The sequence below is a fragment of the Ascaphus truei genome, chromosome 16 (genome assembly GCF_040206685.1).
Source record: "Ascaphus truei isolate aAscTru1 chromosome 16, aAscTru1.hap1, whole genome shotgun sequence".
NCBI lineage: Eukaryota > Metazoa > Chordata > Amphibia > Anura > Ascaphidae > Ascaphus > Ascaphus truei.
This window is the reverse complement of record NC_134498.1, coordinates 50,230,461-50,251,400: the sequence shown is the minus strand read 5'-3', so window position 1 is coordinate 50,251,400 and position 20,940 is coordinate 50,230,461. Positions and strand designations below refer to the sequence as shown.

At 46.3% G+C, this 20,940-nt stretch overlaps 1 protein-coding gene across 2 annotated transcripts in view; it reads right to left on the bottom strand.

Annotated features, from left to right (window-relative positions):
- Window positions 1–20,940, bottom strand: part of C16H8orf48 (chromosome 16 C8orf48 homolog) — a 24,963-nt gene extending 4,023 nt beyond the window's left edge. For both annotated transcript variants that reach the window (XM_075573547.1, XM_075573548.1), the window contains exons 1-5: window positions 20,867–20,940; window positions 16,018–16,274; window positions 3,405–3,494; window positions 1,816–2,060; window positions 611–763 (exon numbers count right to left, since the gene is read on the bottom strand). In XM_075573547.1, the coding sequence (XP_075429662.1) occupies window positions 611–763; window positions 1,816–2,060; window positions 3,405–3,494; window positions 16,018–16,267 (738 nt within the window). In that variant the 5' untranslated portion in view covers window positions 16,268–16,274; window positions 20,867–20,940. The remainder of the gene's footprint in view (window positions 1–610; window positions 764–1,815; window positions 2,061–3,404; window positions 3,495–16,017; window positions 16,275–20,866) is intronic.

The window sequence follows — 20,940 nt, the reverse complement described above, 5'->3', positions numbered from 1 at the left end:
GCACATCACTGGGGAGATAAAGGAGAAGAAATCGCAAAGACTTTGCGGAGGGAAAGGAAACACCTGCAGTGCCCGATTGCTCTCGCAGTAAAACCGTTAGCACCTGCACAGGGTCACCTTCTGTGGCACTTTATAGCAATACTCAGTCATATGGATTTAGTTTAATATGGCAATAAATCTCCCTTTAATAATTTGATTCTTTCTACAGTACTTGGTTCACTGAACGCCCTTCGCTACATCTGCCTGCCTTGCTACTGTCAAGAATTTCTGGGGGGGGAGGGGGTGCGAGAGAAAGAAAGAGGGGGGGGATAGAGAGAGAAAGAGGGGGATAGAGAGTGAGGGGGACAGAGAGCAAGGAGGATAGAGAGCAACAGGATAGAAGGCGAGGGATAGAGAGACAGAGGGGGACAGGGAGAGTGAGAATGGAGAGACACAGGAGGGAGAGAGAGACGGAGTGAAAGAGGGGGGAGGCGGGAGGGGAGGATGGAGAGGGGAGGAAGGATGGAGAGGGAGGAGAGGGAGAACGAGGAAAGAGGGAGGGGAGGATGGAGAGGGGAGGAAGGATGGAGAGGGAGGAGAGGGAGAACGAGGAGAGAAAGAATTACTTTACTTTGCTGTAAAGGTGCTCCTCCATTTTCTCTCGCAGTAAACTTGCTTCCAGTTTGCTTCTCCTTTGCCCGAGAAAGTCAGACATCGCCAGCTCGGCCTGTTTAGTGCAGCAATCTGGACAGGTAGAAGGTTGGTGCATTCTAGTCTCTGTCACCTGGAGAGCGGAAGCAAAGTGAGAACATCACAGGGAATATCCTCTTCTCCAATGGGTCCTCGTTATGGAGTAGCTAGTATGAGATCTTAGGCTGAGCTTATAATGCTGGTGACGTCACCCGTCCCGTCGCGGACACTATACGCGCGGCCTTACTCTGCAATGCCAAGCACAAGCACTTCACAACTCTGCAGCCATTCAGGCTGAGGAACATGGTGTGGAAACCAGCAACATTCATGCTAATAAAAGTGTTTTTTGAAGCCAACGCTGCGGCACCAACATAAGTGTCAGTGGTGGAGACCCCCAAACGGCCCCTGTAAAAGTATCCAGCTCCCTGCTTCTGTTTACTTGTCAGTGTGCAGATTGTATTGATGCTCATATTGAATGGGAAAAAAAAATATATATATATATATATTAAATGGCAGCTTCAACTGAGCTTTAAAAGTTGAATTTTAAAATATTTTTTTTTAGTAAGTTTTATCTAATATACAGAACTGATTTATTTAAAAACAAATACAAGTAGGATATTATTGCTTGAATTGTTACTGAGAAGGGACTCCTACCAAACATTGCACACGATCTAAAAAATACACAACTGGTAAAGTCTACTGCTCATCTCCCCCCCCCCCCCCCCCCCCACCTCACTCCAACAGCTCTGCCGCTGGCTATTAGTGTGTTTATTTGACAGGTTGTGTGTCGCAGAAACAAACTGGCTGAGCGGGTAAGAATCTGTTGGTTATTATGTTCTAGGACAGGGGCTCCCAACTCCAGTCCTCAAGACCCCCCAACAGGTCAGGTTTTTAGGATATCCCAGCTTCAGCAGAGGTGGCTCAATCAGTGCTGAAGCAGGGATATCCTTACAACCTGGCCTGCTGGGGGGGGGGGGGGGGTGGTTGAGGACTGGAATTGAGACCCCCTGTTCCAAGAGAAAAGGTTTTGTATAGTTGAGGGTGAGATACTCGTGAGCATTATACGGTTGGATGTGGTGACTGTGCTAGCATCGCTTACAGAGGTGCCTGGAATGAATGAGTTCAGTACACGCAGCTCCCAAGTACCTGCTTCACGGTTACTCTGATGTTCTCCAGCTGCAGTCTGTTCAGCAGCTGATTAGGGATAAGACACGTGACGTCACCAGCCGCCTGACCTTTGGAGTTGGTGCCAGAGCGCGGCTCTCTTTGCCTGCGTGTTTTCGGTGGGTGGCGGATGTGCCGAATCTTCGCTGAGCAAAACAATTGCAGGGCCTCCTCCTGCCTCTCTGCAGTCTCTGTGCGGGTGTTATGCCCATCACCAGTTACAGCAGCTGCAATGGTGAGGAATGTTTCTCATGAGCAGCGTATTTCAGAGCGGTTTTTGACATAAATAACAGTGCATAAAAGCGCTCTAGGAAATTAATTTTGCATTCCATTTTTTCTTCATATTTATTTTCTGTCCTTAACGATAGAAGACTCCCACTCCTAAGAGTGCATCCATATACTTCATATAAGTATGTTCCAATATCTAAATCATCACCCAGCATCTAAACAGCAGCTATTCAGGTGCTGAGCTTCGACATGTGACTACACATGCAGGGCATGTCCCTACCAAAGGGAAGGGGACAATACCCCCAGGTATCAGAACCCTAACACGAAATCCGGCTTTAAAAAACTTTTAAAGGGCTAAACGGAAAATGTTCTCCCATTACATTTACAATTACCGCCTTAATGCACTTAGCAACGTCCTCCGACTTTCGGAAAGCGGCTTTAATTATGCAGCTGAATATATTAAGCAAGATCATCTTCACTTCTATGCAAAAACCAATTAAGAGGTAATCAAGGCTGCGTCTCAGTGTATGAAACAATAAGAGAAGCCACAAGGGATTCAGACGAAAGCATTAAGCGAGCTCGCGATAAATAGATGCTTAGCGCACTCGGAAATTACACATAACACGGATAACTGATTTAGCCAGGGTTTAATTCCATTTTTTTTACCCTGAAATGTAACTACGTGTACACACACACACACACACACAAACACACACGATTACACTATGACAATTAGTTGAGAAAAACAAAATCATTAATAAAGAGTCCATAACTAAACATATCAAAAAACTGTGTGGTGCTCTAAAAAACAAAGGCAGATATCACTGTGTGAAACATCAAAAAACAATTGTCCGCAAATATGTACCCCTCAGGTATCCATGTGCTGATTTGCAAATAGATGAAGGTAGAAAGATCCCAAAAACATGACATTATTAACTGGATAAATCCCACATAGGACAGTAGTAAGGATTTAAACACATCCTTTGACAAAGCGCCTCGGCGTGAAACGCGTAGGTGTGGGCTACGTGCCCTCGTATGTTTATTACATGATCCAATAAATGGGTTATTTTTTATCTATGGGAACGCGCTCTCATCATTTTTTTATCCGCATAGAAGTATGCTCTGCTTCTCCTTCCTATTTTCATAACTAAACATATATTATACACACACACACACACGTTTAGATGTGGACTTTTTAATGATTTCGTTTTTCTTAACTGATTGTCTTAGTGCAATCACGTGTGTGTGTGGGGGGGGGGTGGGGAGGGGTGTATATGTTCTGATATACACACAGATTTTCAAACAAAGACATACACTTTTATAGTTCCAAAGTTATCACTCACCAGTTTTAGGCTGATTTCCAGATGTACGAGCTGCTGTCACCGGATTCCGGTCTTCAAGAATTTCTATCCATTTCCCAAACAATTTCCGTGCTAGAAAGAGCCCCAGAGGTCAGGCTGTTAGACACACTCTCTCTCATGGGCTTTCAATCTGACAGATGCATCTGTTCACTAAATACAAATCAATCCCCTTGGTGTACTTCCCGAATAGTACACCAGGAAATCAAAAATATTCTGCACTTATTTATCTTAACGTTAACTGCACGAGTTGCCACACATTGCAATGAAAGAGTTAAACAGTCTTTAGAGAAAGAAACAAGAAATGCAATTTTTTTTTATTTTTGCATCTAGACAAAACTAACACGTTCAAAGACATTATCTCTGGAGAGTTAGACCGGAAAAATGATGTCTGGAGTATTAAAAGTTTTGCAAAAAAGCAACATCATCTAAATGTGTCACTATTTCTTTTAATCAGTACCTTTAATAAGAAAAAAAACAAAGAGTGCCCCGGGAACAGTAATACTAACTGTCCAACACTATTAGAAAACTATAAAAATAACAATAGTTTACAATTTAAAATGCATTGATGGAAGTTCGCAATGTGGCCAAGAATGGCACGTCCGAGAGACGGCATGCAGCCTCGCGTTACAGGCTTCAGCGTAATACAACGTGGTGTGACCTCAATGCACTGGAGGTGCGATATACGATCCTCCAGGATCAGGGCTCAGACACAGAGCGGCTTCCTAAACTGCAGCGATCAGGGCTCAGACACAGAGCGGCTTCCTAACTTGCAGTGATCAGGGCTCAGTCACAGAGCGGCTTCCTAACCTGCAGTGATCAGGGCTCAGTTACAGAGCGGCTTCCTAACCTGCAGTGATCAGGGCTCAGACACAGAGCGGCTTCCTAACCTGCAGTGATCAGGGCTCAGTTACAGAGCGGCTTCCTAACCTGCAGTGATCAGGGCTCAGCCACAGAGCGGCTTCCTAACCTGCAGTGATCAGGGCTCAGTAACAGAGCGGCTTCCTAACCTGCAGTGATCAGGGCTCAGCCACAGAGCGGCTTCCTAACCTGCAGTGATCAGGGCTCAGTAACAGAGCGGCTTCCTAACCTGCAGTGATCAGGGCTCAGTAACAGAGCGGCTTCCTAACCTGCAGTGATCAGGGCTCAGTAACAGAGCGGCTTCCTAACCTGCAGTGATCAGGGCTCAGTCACAGAGCGGCTTCCTAACCTGCAGTGATCAGGGCTCAGACACAGAGCGGCTTCCTAACCTGCAGTGATCAGGGCTCAGTTACAGAGCGGCTTCCTAACCTGCAGTGATCAGGGCTCAGTTACAGAGCGGCTTCCTAACCTGCAGTGATCAGGGCTCAGTTACAGAGCGGCTTCCTAACCTGCAGTGATCAGGGCTCAGTTACAGAGCAGCTTCCTAACCTGCAGTGATCAGGGCTCAGCCACAGAGCGGCTTCCTAACCTGCAGTGATCAGGGCTCAGTTACAGAGCGGCTTCCTAACCTGCAGTGATCAGGGCTCAGTTACAGAGCGGCTTCCTAACCTGCAGTGATCAGGGCTCAGTCACAGAGCGGCTTCCTTACCTGCAGTGATCAGGGCTCAGACACAGAGCGGCTTCCTAACCTGCAGCGATCAGGGCTCAGTAACAGAGCGGCTTCCTAACCTGCAGCGATCAGGGCCCAGTAACAGAGCGGCTTCCTAACCTGCAGCGATCAGGGCTCAGACACAGAGCGGCTTCCTAACCTGCAGTGATCAGGGCTCAGTTACAGAGCGGCTTCCTAACCTGCAGTGATCAGGGCTCAGTTACAGAGCGGCTTCCTAACCTGCAGTGATCAGGGCTCAGCCACAGAGCGGCTTCCTAACCTGCAGTGATCAGGGCTCAGTTACAGAGCGGCTTCCTAACCTGCAGTGATCAGGGCTCAGTTACAGAGCGGCTTCCTAACCTGCAGTGATCAGGGCTCAGTTACAGAGCGGCTTCCTAACCTGCAGCGATCAGGGCTCAGCCACAGAGCGGCTTCCTAACCTGCAGTGATCAGGGCTCAGTAACAGAGCGGCTTCCTAACCTGCAGTGATCAGGGCTCAGACACAGAGCGGCTTCCTAACCTGCAGTGATCAGGGCTCAGTTACAGAGCGGCTTCCTAACCTGCAGCGATATGGCTCAGTTACAGAGCGGCTTCCTAACCTGCAGTGATCAGGGCTCAGTTACAGAGCGGCTTCCTAACCTGCAGTGATCAGGGCTCAGTTACAGAGCGGCTTCCTAACCTGCAGTGATCAGGGCTCAGCCACAGAGCGGCTTCCTAACCTGCAGCGATCAGGGCTCAGTTACAGAGCGGCTTCCTAACCTGTAGCGATCAGGGCTCAGTTACAGAGCGGCTTCCTAACCTGCAGTGATCAGGGCTCAGTTACAGAGCGGCTTCCTAACCTGCAGTGATCAGGGCTCAGCCACAGAGCGGCTTCCTAACCTGCAGTGATCAGGGCTCAGTTACAGAGCGGCTTCCTAACCTGCAGTGATCAGGGCTCAGTAACAGAGCGGCTTCCTAACCTGCAGTGATCAGGGCTCAGTTACAGAGCGGCTTCCTAACCTGCAGTGATCAGGGCTCAGTTACAGAGCGGCTTCCTAACCTGCAGTGATCAGGGCTCAGTTACAGAGCGGCTTCCTAATCTGCAGTGATCAGGGCTCAGACACAGAGCGGCTTCCTAACCTGCAGCGATCAGGGCCCAGTAACAGAGCGGCTTCCTAACCTGCAGTGATCAGGGCTCAGTTACAGAGCGGCTTCCTTACCTGCAGTGATCAGGGCTCAGCCACAGAGCGGCTTCCTAACCTGCAGTGATCAGGGCTCAGTTACAGAGCGGCTTCCTAACCTGCAGTGATCAGGGCTCAGACACAGAGCGGCTTCCTAACCTGCAGCGATCAGGGCTCAGTTACAGAGCGGCTTCCTAACCTGCAGCGATATGGCTCAGTTACAGAGCGGCTTCCTAACCTGCAGTGATCAGGGCTCAGTTACAGAGCGGCTTCCTAACCTGCAGTGATCAGGGCTCAGTTACAGAGCGGCTTCCTAACCTGCAGCGATCAGGGCTCAGTCACAGAGCGGCTTCCTAACCTGTGTGAAGATTGAGATAATGTGAGTGGCTATCATCACCTCCATTTTGGCCTAAACCACCATTTTCTGAGTGTTTGCTATATGAATGTATATTTGTCTCATTCGTGAATGAATGAATGAACTGTGAATGTTTGAATCTGCAGAGTATCGCTCCTAGATATAACTAACCCTTTTTAATTCCTACAAGGCAGGCAAGAATTGAAATAGCATTCGTAAGCGGTTTCTCGTGTCTTAGATAATTCTGCTGACCATAGTGTAGTTGTTATCTCACAGATACAGTCACATACAGGGCTGAACACAGTAACTCCCTTATGTCACAGGGTTGGGAGGCCCACATTATGGTAAATTATCGATAAGAATATAGCAATGTAAAGCATATATATGTATCAACTAATATATTTTTGCATGTCATCATATCATCACTTATCTGTAAGCCAGCCCCCTTAAGGGGTGTATTACTCATTTTGAAATGTATAAAAATGTGATACTAAGCAATATGTTTTCAGAGGCTTGAGTTCTTTCTGAATTCTTGTCTCCCAAATTGTGCCTTGGTACAGATAAACTCATGTGTTACGTTTTGAACCCTGTATTTGACTCATTGATCTTATTTCTAAGCTTTGACAGATGGCGCATCCTTGAATAGGGACCCAATACCTCGGGACCAGGAGACCCCAGACGGAGCAGCTGCCTACATTACTCAAACGTGCACACTTGGAATAAGGTATGGCTTTATCCTTTTTAACAAAAAAAGCCGTTAGATTAAAGTTTGAGTAATCTGTAGACAGTTTGTTCTTTATAGGCAAACTACCTGAGTGACGGGACACCCTGTATCACGTGAGTTTATCAATATTATACTGATCAGGTATTGTTATTGTTGTTTTTGTATTATTGCCATAAACTCAGGTTATACCGTGTGCCGCTAAACGGCAGGGCCAAGTGAGGGCCCGGAAGGTATAATAATTAATAAGGTGTTAAGTCTCCTAGAACTTGGGGAGAGAACTATTGTTAAGGAACAGCAGGAAACTATTTTTAAGGCCACTGTTCCTTAACTCTATATTCTACTTATATTATACCAAGGGTTGGGGCACCTTATTGGTACATGGTCAACTAATGTTGATCGGTGTAAGGTACATGGTCAGCTAACGTTGATCGGTGTAATAGAGGAGAATTATGGGGAAACCTATGTTCTCAGCAGTCGCCGGCGAAGGGTACGTCCCTTGAAATTATGTGTGGACTTTATGGCAATAAAATGTTTTAAAAATGGATATTTAGTGACGCAGAATATATTGAATAAGAAGGAAAGTGAAACATATCAGGCTCGGTTTTAAAAATAACTGCAGCATTATTGGACCCCCCTTTTCCTCATCTCCCTTTCCTCAACCCCCTTTTTCCTCTTCCCCCTTTCTCACCCTTTTTCACTGAAAAGGAGTTGCATGTTTGTGAGGCACAGGAGTTGCATGTCTGTGAGACATGGAAGTTAATTATTAATCTAGGAAGAAATGGCTTGAATTTAAGAATGTTAAAGTAGTTTTTTAGGAATGAATGCATTAATACTGCATGGAAAAAGAGGACATCCTCTTTAAATGTTTTTTGTTTGTTTTTATCTTAGAAAGCTCATAGAAACTAGTTTGATGGCATAATAATATACATGTCATGGAGTAAAGTGTTTGTATGCCACTCGGATAGTTAATGTATGTATGCATGTATGAATGTCTTTATTCATTTAGCACCATTAGTGTACATAGCGCTTCACATTGTCACTTGTTGTACTAATCATAAAAATAACAAATAATCTCTTGTAAAAGGGTCATTTAAGTTTAAACCCTTTTGTCAAAGTGTATTAAGCCTGCTGCCATTTACAAGGCATGACAGTAGCATTTAAAATAAACCTAGGAAGTATTGTATGTTAAAGTCTGTTAGTGTAATATTTTAAAAGAGAATGAAAATTTGGCAGTTGTAAAAAGAAGTCATTTCACCCTGACTCAAATATGAATTTGTATTTTTTCACTGAAGCACATTTTTTCCTGGGCGTAGGAGATACTGTGTTACAATATTTAAATGAAGTTCTAAATTTAAATTGCATGTGCTGATTTAGAGGAGTCAGGACTAAAAGCAAGGTATATCTACAGTATAATGCAAAGTTTTAAAAAGTAAATGTTTATTTTTTATTTAAACAAAAAGAAAGAGTCTGATCTTATGGAGTAAGGAAGCTTTATTAAGTTTTACTCTGGCCCACAAGATTAAGATCGTGTTGGAGTTTTGTAGAAAGAAGAATGAATGTTGATGGAAGATAAACTCAGAGAACAGTGTGTATGTGTCTGTGTGGGTGTGTGTAAGAAAGATAAGGAATTATAAATATATAGTAAATAAAACAATAAGATTTATGTTTTTATAAGAAGGGTTGCAGAGATGTTTTGTTTTGTTTGTAGTTATCAAGGTTTCTCTGTTCAAACTTATAATAGGAAACTAACGCTTTGTTTTCTTAAATACACTGCTCGTCTGATTTTTGAACAGCAGTTATTTAAAAGAGGGAAGGTTAAAAGCAGCCAAGCGGGCTGGCCCCCCTCCTCCAGCTTAAGGAATGTACAAAAACCACGTTCCAGACATGAAAAGTTAACTAGAAGCTGAGAGAAAAAAAGAAAAAAAAAGAAAGGTTTAAAAGCAGCTTAGTTATAGTATGGGGAAAGAGAATGATATTGTAATTTATTTATTTTTGGGACTGAGTTTGCAGGGTCAAACAGGTCTGTTTTGGGGTTTTATCTTATTTTTTGTAAAGTTCATTTTGCTCTGTATCAGAGAAATGTGAAATTATGCTTTTTGTTTTTTGTATCTATTTTAGGATAAATACCTCATAGTTTATGAAATGCTTTAGATGGCATAGCCCCCATTATGTAGGAATTATTACAAGAAGGGGTTATAATCCCCACATGCAGTATCCAAATTACCTCTACGCAGAAACCAGTAAACACATTTCAATTCTATTTGTTCTAATTAGGAGATGTTTTTTAACGCTATTTGTAATAATTGTTTCATTAACAATACAATAATATTTAATATGTATTTCCGTATTTGAATAGTGTCAAAAGTATACTCAGTACTTCACAAAGCGTACAATATAAACGAGTAAGCATAAAATCAGATATGAAATAATTTTTCCTATAAAGTTAACTGCATATGTGATGTATTTTTATAACTTTTAACCATTACCTCTCCTTTCCCTCCAAAAGGTGTCTTAATTTGAACCCTGATCTATAGCCTCTCATTTTAAAGAATGCAACTGTAGGCTATCTAGAATTTATTTTTTTAAAGCAGTAGCTATTGTCAAATTCATGATATATATATATATATTTAAATCTCAAGCTGCTGATGTTTTAAATACCATCATCCTTTGTCGTATGTTGTTCACATGTCATAGGATTTGCATATGAACAAAAGAGAGGATAATTTATATGATTTTCCATTACACACCTGTCTATATGCGGACTCTGCCTATTTTGTTAATTGCAACATTACCTTATGTGTGTTGTTTTGTTATTTATCCTTGAATATTCCTTGCCGATATGACTCCATTCATATTGTGTTGTGTTTTGGTGCTGTCTACTCATTGCTACACATAGCAACATGTTATTGCATGAATATTCATGTAGAGAGGGATATACCCCTCCTCTTTACATTTTCCAGCATAACTATTGGATAGCTTTATTTTTAGTCTGTTTGGGAACTAAGTATTAATGTGATAAGCTGCTACTGTGCAGTGTTTTGTGGTGAAGCTAATTAGCATTGTTAGTATATTATGGTCACTGGCCCCTCATGTTCTGATAGGGCTTTGTGTTCATATTAGCATTTTTGTTTACCGTATACTGTCCGTTTCGTTCACATGGGGACTCTTTTATTTATGATTTATTAGTTGTCATTTTATGCATTTTGTAAGTTTTTAGCTTGTAAAAAAGTTGTATACGTTTTAGTTGTGTTATAGTTAGGTTTATGTGGATATTTCCCATTTGGTCTGGAATAAATTTGATATTAGTGGTATTAGTTATTTAACTGGTACTTTATGTATATTTTGCAGTTTACAATGAGTGCAAGCTTTAGGGACTTTTAGTGACAACCTCTTGCCACTTATCAGTGTTCTCTTACGATACTTTCCTATGCACCGTTGATTTCTTTCTTTTGTAATTGGTGAGCAAGGTATTTTTTGTGTTTATTTTATACGCGGATGCCAAGATAGTGGTGAAAAACAAAAAAAAAATTGTGCTGATACTAAATTATAGTGGCTAAAAGCGCTCTCCTTGTGCTTTTATTAATGAAATGTTTAAGTCTCTCCAAACTTAGGTGCAGCTTATACAGTCTACCAAGGAGAATACAAAGCAGCATCATTGCAAGAAAAAAGTGCCGGCACCACCGTAAACAGTTAACAAAGACAAAGAATCATCAAGCCAGCGTTTTTTACCAACTGTTAGTGTATCTAGGCACAATAATCCTAGAACATTTAACCACCAAGGAATTAAGACTTCAGGCAAGGCCCGGTCTTAAACAAACAATTTGTTTTTTCTGAACTCAATATTATCAAGGCCCGGACTTAAATGAACAATTTGTTTTTTTCAGGACTCAATATTATTTTTTTATGCTTTAGAGTGTGTTTTAAGATGTATGCCCCACTAGGCAAGATCAGCCTACACCATCCAGATGATGATAAGGGATGATCAGTTTTGAAATATTTGTAATGTTTATTGTTTTATGGTCACATCAGTTTGCAGACAATCATACAATCTCGCACAATGCTACACAGGTTAATGGGTCACAAGGGAATATATACAATGAATCCCTGCCATACTCTAGTGGCCCCCAATGACGTAAGAGAGAATTACATTTAACCCCTTGAGTAGGGATACCTTACACTAATGCCGAATTTAAAATGATGAAATGTTAATTTGAATTTGTTTACAGGAAACTTTTCTAAACCGAATTCCACTGGTAAATGAGGTTCCTTTAGGTGGAAATTACACTGGGAACAACAAACAATTTATGGGTCAGGTGTCTCCACCAACTAATGAAACTTGTATGAAAATGTATTTACAGCCCTGAACTAAAAATTTACAGGGAGGATGTAGCCTTAATTTTTCAGTTTAATTAAGATAGTAAAATGTGCTTGCACAAATTCTAGTTTATCTAGGGAGTGTATTGGATTTGTGGAAAATGGGCCTACAGAGTATTACCATGTGGTTGGACAGGGTCCTGCTATCTAGGTACAGTTGTACCTGCCTTTACAATGACCCACTGGCAGGATCAGGAATAGCAGAGCCACTTCCAACGCACAGGGGTTGAAAAGTAGTCTATGGAAAGAACAATTTTGGGTTTGCTTATTTCCTAATGTAGGAGTTGAGTTGCTAAATGACAGGCTCAATGTACTTACGGATGTACTGGATGATGTTCTCAATCATACAACTACATTCATTAATTTACTTAATCAAAAGCAGGTACAGATTAGATTAATGGCCCTACAGAATAGAATGGCACTGGACTATATTTTAGCGTGTGTGCCCTAGTTAAAGAGCAATGTTATGTTATTTAGAGATCAAAGTGGTAAGATTGAGCATGAGGTAGAGAAGATCGCAGAGATACAGGAGAGATTAAGGAAAGGTGGAGATAAGAGGTGAGTTTCGTTAGGAATTACCATGTTGGTTGGTTTTCTAGAAGCGAAACTGATGGATGGATTTGTCTGTGTGCTTGCAGTTCTGATTGTTTTGTATGACTGTGTCATGTGCAGTAAATCCATACTGCAAAGGTGTGTAACACCCTCTACCCAGGCCATGCCACTGATCACAGACGACACTACGGAAGATGCAATCTCAGAAGGAAAAGTCAGTCCTCCTCAATGGAATACAGATGAAGATGATGGCAGAAAGACCAACCTGGCTGAGATGATAGCCAGCAGCTCTGTGAGTTTCCAGAACTATCAAAGCCATGCAAATTGGGGCCCTCCAGGCCAGTGCAACGCTTCTGAGTTTTTTCTGAATTATCCTTAAAAGACTATGTTTTCAAGAATAAAAAGAGAGGACTGTGAAGATTGAGATAATGTGAGTGGCTATCATCACCTCCATTTTGGCCTAAACCACCATTTTCTGAGTGTTTGCTATATGAATGTATATTTGTCTCATTCGTGAATGAATGAATGAACTGTGAATGTTTGAATCTGCAGAGTATCGCTCCTAGATATAACTAACCCTTTTTAATTCCTACAAGGCAGGCAAGAATTGAAATAGCATTCGTAAGCGGTTTCTCGTCTTAGATAATTCTGCTGACCATAGTGTAGTTGTTATCTCACAGATACAGTCACATACAGGGCTGAACACAGTAACTCCCTTATGTCACAGGGTTGGGAGGCCCACATTATGGTAAATTATCGATAAGAATATAGCAATGTAAAGCATATATATGTATCAACTAATATATTTTTGCATGTCATCATATCATCACTTATCTGTAAGCCAGCCCCCTTAAGGGGTGTATTACTCATTTTGAAATGTATAAAAATGTGATACTAAGCAATATGTTTTCAGAGGCTTGAGTTCTTTCTGAATTCTTGTCTCCCAAATTGTGCCTTGGTACAGATAAACTCATGTGTTACGTTTTGAACCCTGTATTTGACTCATTGATCTTATTTCTAAGCTTTGACACCTGCAGTGATCAGGGCTCAGTTACAGAGCGGCTTCCTAACCTGCAGTGATCAGGACTCAGTTACAGAGCGGCTTCCTAACCTGCAGTGATCAGGGCTCAGTAACAGAGCGAGTCCTAACCTGCAGCGATCAGGGCTCAGACACAGAGCGGCTTCCTAACCTGCAGTGATCAGGGCTCAGCCACAGAGCGGCTTCCTAACCTGCAGTGATCAGGGCTCAGTTACAGAGCGGCTTCCTAACCTGCAGTGATCAGGGCTCAGACACAGAGCGGCTTCCTAACCTGCAGTGATCAGGGCTCAGTTACAGAGCGGCTTCCTAACCTGCAGTGATCAGGGCTCAGTTTCAGAGCGGCTTCCTAACCTGTAGCGATCAGGGCTCAGTTACAGAGCGGCTTCCTAACCTGCAGTGATCAGGGCTCAGTAACAGAGCGGCTTCCTAACCTGCAGTGATCAGGGCTCAGTCACAGAGCGGCTTCCTAACCTGCAGCGATCAGGGCTCAGTTACAGAGCGGCTTCCTAACCTGCAGTGATCAGGGCTCAGTCACAGAGCGGCTTCCTAACCTGCAGCGATCAGGGCTCAGTTACAGAGCGGCTTCCTAACCTGCAGCGATCAGGGCTCAGTTACAGAGCGGCTTCCTAACCTGCAGTAATCAGGGCTCAGTTACAGAGCGGCTTCCTAACCTGTAGCGATCAGGGCTCAGACACAGAGCGGCTTCCTAACCTGCAGTGATCAGGGCTCAGTTACAGAGCGGCTTCCTAACCTGCAATGATCAGGGCTCAGTAACAGAGCGGCTTCCTAACCTGCAGTGATCAGGGCTCAGTCACAGAGCGGCTTCCTAACCTGCAGTGATCAGGGCTGAGACACAGAGCGGCTTCCTAACCTGCAGCGATCAGGGCTCAGTTACAGAGCGGCTTCCTAACCTGCAGTGAACAGGGCTCAGACACAGAGCGGCTTCCTAACCTGCAGTGATCAGGGCTCAGTAACAGAGCGGCTTCCTAACCTGCAGTGAACAGGGCTCAGACACAGAGCGGCTTCCTAACCTGCAGTGATCAGGGCTCAGTAACAGAGCGGCTTCCTAACCTGCAGTGATCAGGGCTCAGTAACAGAGCGGCTTCCTAACCTGCAGTGATCAGGGCTCAGTAACAGAGCGGCTTCCTAACCTGCAGCGATATGGCTCAGTTACAGAGCGGCTTCCTAACCTGCAGCGATATGGCTCAGTTACAGAGCGGCTTCCTAACCTGCAGCGATCAGGGCTCAGCCACAGAGCGGCTTCCTAACCTGCAGTGATCAGGGCTCAGTTACAGAGCGGCTTCCTAACCTGCAGTGATCAGGGCTCAGACACAGAGCGGCTTCCTAACCTGCAGTGATCAGGGCTCAGACACAGAGCGGCTTCCTAACCTGCAGTGATCAGGGCTCAGACACAGAGCGGCTTCCTAACCTGCAGTGATCAGGGCTCAGACACAGAGCGGCTTCCTAACCTGCAGTGATCAGGGCTCAGTTACAGAGCGGCTTCCTAACCTGCAGTGATCAGGGCTCAGACACAGAGCGGCTTCCTAACCTGCAGTGATCAGGGCTCAGTAACAGAGCGGCTTCCTAACCTGCAGTGATCAGGGCTCAGACACAGAGCGGCTTCCTAACCTGCAGTGATCAGGGCTTAGTTACAGAGCGGCTTCCTAACCTGCAGTGATCAGGGCTCAGACACAGAGCGGCTTCCTAACCTGCAGCGATCAAGGCTCAGCCACAGAGCGGCTTCCTAACCTGCAGCGATATGGCTCAGTTACAGAGCGGCTTCCTAACCTGCAGCGATCAGGGCTCAGCCACAGAGCGGCTTCCTAACCTGCCGTGATCAGGGCTCAGTTACAGAGCGGCTTCCTAACCTGCAGCGATCAGGGCTCAGACACAGAGCGGCTTCCTAACCTGCAGTGATCAGGGCTCAGTAACAGAGCGGCTTCCTAACCTGCAGCGATATGGCTCAGTTACAGAGCGGCTTCCTAACCTGCAGTGATCAGGGCTCAGACACAGAGCGGCTTCCTAACCTGCAGCGATCAGGGCTCAGACACAGAGCGGCTTCCTAACCTGCAGCGATCAGGGCTCAGCCACAGAGCGGCTTCCTAACCTGCCGTGATCAGGGCTCAGTTACAGAGCGGCTTCCTAACCTGCAGCGATCAGGGCTCAGTTACAGAGCGGCTTCCTAACCTGCAGCGATCAGGGCTCAGACACAGAGCGGCTTCCTAACCTGCAGCGATATGGCTCAGTTACAGAGCGGCTTCCTAACCTGCAGTGATCAGGGCTCAGTTACAGAGCGGCTTCCTAACCTGCAGTGATCAGGGCTCAGACACAGAGCGGCTTCCTAACCTGCAGTGATCAGGGCTCAGCCACAGAGCGGCTTCCTAACCTGCAGTGATCAGGGCTCAGTTACAGAGCGGCTTCCTAACCTGCAGTGATCAGGGCTCAGTTACAGAGCGGCTTCCTAACCTGCAGTGATCAGGGCTCAGCCACAGAGCGGCTTCCTAACCTGCAGTGATCAGGGCTCAGCCACAGAGCGGCTTCCTAACCTGCAGTGATCAGGGCTCAGACACAGAGCGGCTTCCTAACCTGCAGCGATCAGGGCTCAGTAACAGCGGCTTCCTAACCTGCAGTGATCAGGGCTGAGACACAGAGCGGCTTCCTAACCTGCAGTGATCAGGGCTCAGTCACAGAGCGGCTTCCTAACCTGCAGTGATCAGGGCTCAGCCACAGAGCTAACCTGCAGTGATCAGGGCTCAGTTACAGAGCGGCTATCAGAATGACCGCAATGTTTGCAAATGTAGCAATCAAACAAGCCATACAATACCTTGATACAATTGACCAGAGGTGTCCTCCACTATTTCAGACTTGCTGCTAGCCGTCTCAGATAATGAAAGCTGGTCAGATTCCTTCTCAGAGAATGTTTCAAATGAGTCACTTTCCTCTTCCCCGCTGGATCCATCAGTAAAGGAGTCGAACAAATCATAGGAGTAGTCTGACCCTCTGCTGATGGGCCTGGTCTGTATTAACGACTCCTCATTATCCGAACAATCTATGTTGTCTGACGCCCGAGCCATGAAACGCCTGGGAAAACACTGATCGTCAATAACCACTCGTATAATGTTGTAATGAGTAAATATACTGGTGTTTATTTAAACCAAACTGTACAATGTTTTGCAGCTAAACTGACAGCAGGAGAAGCATTCTGACTATAATGTGTGTCTTAGTGTTGCTTTATTAAGGCACTTTCACTGCAATTCACCAAGCACAGATGCAGGACATTTACCTGCGATCCTGCGTTGCTGCCATTTATGTGAATGGCAGTTAACGTGGGCTCGTATTGCGCTAACCTGCATCGCGCACTTAGTAAATCTGACCCTTTGTTGTTATTTTACCGTGTACAGCAAACAATTGGGGAGAATATCAAAAGCAGGAGTTAGGCGACGCATATTCTTATAGGAAAAAAGTTCTGGTCATGCAACATTCTGCAATGTTTCAGCATCAGGTGAAAGGTCCATGGATGGAACTGAAACATTGTCTGTACTCTACGATTGTTCACGAATAAACACAAGATTCGTAAGTACATTTTTATGGACTTATTCTGAAACATTGCATAAGGGGCCAGAACATTTTTTCCTATATGATTATATTTGGGTGTTGGTCGCACTTTTTGGTTCTGTTTGCCCATGAAAACTGCAAGACGCCCCCATTCTTTTTCATTGTGACACTCATATTGTAATGGGATCAATTAATTTCCGCGTCACATTTTCCATTGAAAAAACCCTAAGGAAACAGAAGCCTCTTTGGGTAACAGATCTGATCACTTTTACAGAAAACACAAAGGACTATTATATCGAGAATGAACAATGTTCACAAGTCACACTTACTAAAAAGAACTATAAAAGGGAATATTTTACTAATAAATAAATAGGTTAACTGGCTCAGTGAGTAAAGACACTGACTGATAACAATGACACCGAGTGTGAAGCAGGGGAGCCTGGTTCAATTCCCGGTGTCAGCTCATTGTGACCTTGGGCAAGTCACTTTACCTCCCTGTGCCTCACGCACCAAAAACATAGATTGTAAGCTCTACGGGGTAGGGACTGTCTGTAACATTCCTATGTGCTGCGTACCACGCGTTATACTGTAATTGTGAAGCACATTGAGTCCCATTGGGAGAAAAACGCTATATGAAGTAGTTATTATCAAACTCAAAAGGTTAGAAATACGGTTAGAAATGTTGTTACACAGATCTTGAAAACTAACCGCCCCAGCACATCCAGAGTCAATTCCACAGCCTGGTATTCTGCATTGTTTATTTCCTTCATGTGCCCCACAAGCGACATTAGGAGAGGAAGCACTCGGGGGGAATGTTTTACAGTTCTTTATTTAGCTTGTGAATTGCAGAATGCAGCCGCGTAGCACAGCAGAAGAAATATTATCATTCCACTAATTTGCACGAGGGCGGACGCAGTGGCACTTCTGCCAAGTTGGTATAATACGTAGTTCTCCCCAAAGCGCTTTTAATATTAAAAAGAAACAGAAGGGTCATGTATTGGCTCTCTTCTCAACTGCATATTCACGGTTAGAAATACATCCTCTGTTTATTCAATGCGGATACCCAGCAATGTTATATTAAAGTCCTTTCCAAAACACAAACAGAAGCTTTGCTGTTGGAAAGGTTCCACCAGCATGTACTGTACTTTTTCTCCCTCATATCATACGTGTTTTAAATAACAACTCGGGGTCCTCTTTGAAGCACAAACAGGCAACTCTATTCCCAATGTGCCAGGTTTGCACCTCGGAGCAGGACATTGTGTCATTTAATTTGTCTTGAAAATAAGGTACAAGAGAATGGGAGGAGCAGTTTCAAACAGCAAAATATCTTTATCTGAGTTAAGCAGAGCAGTGTATGCTCCACACAACAGCAACAACTGGAATTGAGATCTTTATTGTCTCACAAGGTAATGTTTGTGGGAAGTCTTCTAAGAGCGGTCTTATTTTCATGTTTCATAGCAGCGACATGCTAAGAAAATAAGTGATGCAATACTAGGAAAGGCAAGAGGGCTTTGGGAATACGATAACGCTTTCAGGGGTCACCGCACAAATATGCCATTATCACTCCTTTATGTGTCAGGTTTGTGCAAGTAAGAATATGCAAATTAGCCCTATTTGCTATGTAGGTGTGAAACGGGATAATGTGAGGAGGGGGGGGGGATAATGTGCAGGGGGGGGAGATAATGTGCAGGGGAGGGGGGAGATAATGTGCAGGGGGGGGATAATGTGCAGGGGTCGGGGGATAATGTGCAGGGGGGGATAATGTGCAGGGGAGGGGGGATAATGTGCAGGGGAGGGGGGGATAATGTGCAGGGGAGGGGGATAATGTGCAGGGGAGGGAGGATAATGTGCAGGGAGGGGGGGATAATGTGCAGGGGAGGGGGGAGATAATGTGCAGGGGGGGAGATAATGTGCAGGGGGGGGATAATGTGCAGGGGGGGATAATGTGCAGGGGAGGGGATAATGTGCAGGGGAGGGGGGATAATGTGCAGGGGAGGGGGGGATAATGTGCAGGGGAGGGGGGATAATGTGCAGGGGAGGGGGGGATAATGTGCAGGGGAGGGGGGGATAATGTGCAGGGGAGGGGGGGATAATGTGCAGGGGAGAGGGGGGGATAATGTGCAGGGGAGGGGGGGATAATGTGCAGGGGAGGGGGGATAATGTGCAGGGGAGGGGGGGGATAATGTGCAGGGGAGGGGGGATAATGTGCCGGGGGGGGGGGGATAATGTGCAGGGGAGGGGGGATAATGTGCAGGGGAGGGGGGGATAATGTGCAGGGGAGGGGGGGATAATGTGCAGGGGAGGGGGGATAATGTGCAGGGGAGGGGGGGATAATGTGCAGGGGAGGGGGGGGATAATGTGCAGGGGAGGGGGATAATGTGCAGGGGAGGGGGGGGATAATGTGCAGGGAGGGGGGGGATAATGTGCAGGGGGGTCGGGGGATAATGTGCAGGGGGGTCGGGGATAATGTGCAGGGGGGTCGGGGGATAATGTGCAGGGGGTCGGGGGATAATGTGCAGGGGGTCGGGGGATAATGTGCAGGGGGGTCGGGGGATAATGTGCAGGGGGGTCGGGGGATAATGTGCAGGGGGGTCGGGGGATAATGTGCAGGGGGTCGGGGGATAATGTGCAGGGGGGGGAGATAATGTGCAGGGGGGGGAGATAATGTGCAGGGGGGGGAGATAATGTGCAGGGGGGGGAGATAATGTGCAGGGGGGGAGATAATGTGCAGGGGGGGAGATAATGTGCAGGGGGGGAGATAATGTGCAGGGGGGGGAGATAATGTGCAGGGGGGGGAGATAATGTGCAGGGGGGGAGATAATGTGCAGGGGGGGGAGATAATGTGCAGGGGGGGGAGATAATGTGCAGGGGGGGAGATAATTTGCAGGGGGGGGAGATAATGTGCAGGGGGGGGAGATAATGTGCAGGGGGGGAGATAATGTGCGGGGGGGGAGATAATGTGCAGGGGGGGGGAGATAATGTGCAGGGGGGGAGATAATGTGCAGGGGGGGAGATAATGTGCAGGGGGGGAGATAATGTGCAGGGGGGGAGATAATGTGCGGGGGGGAGATAATGTGCGGGGGGGAGATAATGTGCAGGGGGGAGATAATGTGCAGGGGGGAGATAATGTGCAGGGGGGGAGATAATGTGCAGGGGGGGAGATAATGTGCAGGGGGGGAGATAATGTGCCGGGGGGTCGGGGGGGATAATGGGTCGGGGGGGATAATGTGTAGGGGGGATAATGTGTAGGGGGGATAATGTGCAGGGGGATAATGTGCAGCAGGGGGGGATAATGTGCAGCAGGGGGGGATAATGTGCAGCAGGGGGGATAATGTGCAGCAGGGGGGGATAATGTGCAGGGGGGGTCGGGGGGTGATGTGCAGGGGGGGGGGGGCGGGGGGTGATGTGCAGGGGGGGGGTCAGGGGATGATGTGCAGGGGGGGTATAAAGTGCAGGGGGGGTAATGCGCAGGGGGGGTAATGCGCGGGGGGGTAATGCGCAGGGGGGGGGTAATGCGCAGGGGGGGGGGGTAATGCGCAGGGGGGGGGGGTAATGCGCAGGGGGGGGGTAATGGGCAGGGGGGTGGTAATGGGCAGGGGGGGGTAATGGGCAGGGGGGGGTAATGTGCAGGTGGGGGTAATGTGCAGGGGGGGAGATAATGTGCAGGGGGGGAGATAATGTGCAGGGGGGTCGGGGGAGATAATGTGCAGGGGGGTCGGGGGGGGGTAATGTGTAGGTGGGATAATGTGCAGGGGGGGATAATGTGCAGCAGGGGGGATAATGTGCAGCAGGGGGGGATAATGTGCAGGGGGGATAATGTGCAGGGGGGGTCGGGGGGTGATGTGCAGGGGGGGTCCGGGGGTGATGTGCAGGGGGGGGGGTCGGGGGATGATGTGCAGGGGGGGTATAAAGTGCAGGGGGGGTAATGTGCAGGGCGGGGGGTAACGTCAAAACACACACACACACACACACCCCCCACACACACCCCCCCCACCACACACACACACACACACACACACACACCACACACACACACACACACACACACACACACACACACACACACACACACACACACACACACACACACACACACACACACACACACACACACACACCTCTAGCGGCAGACCTCCGTTACCCTGGTAACTTGCTGTGCAGCAGGAAAAGGAGCCCCCACTGCAAACGCGGG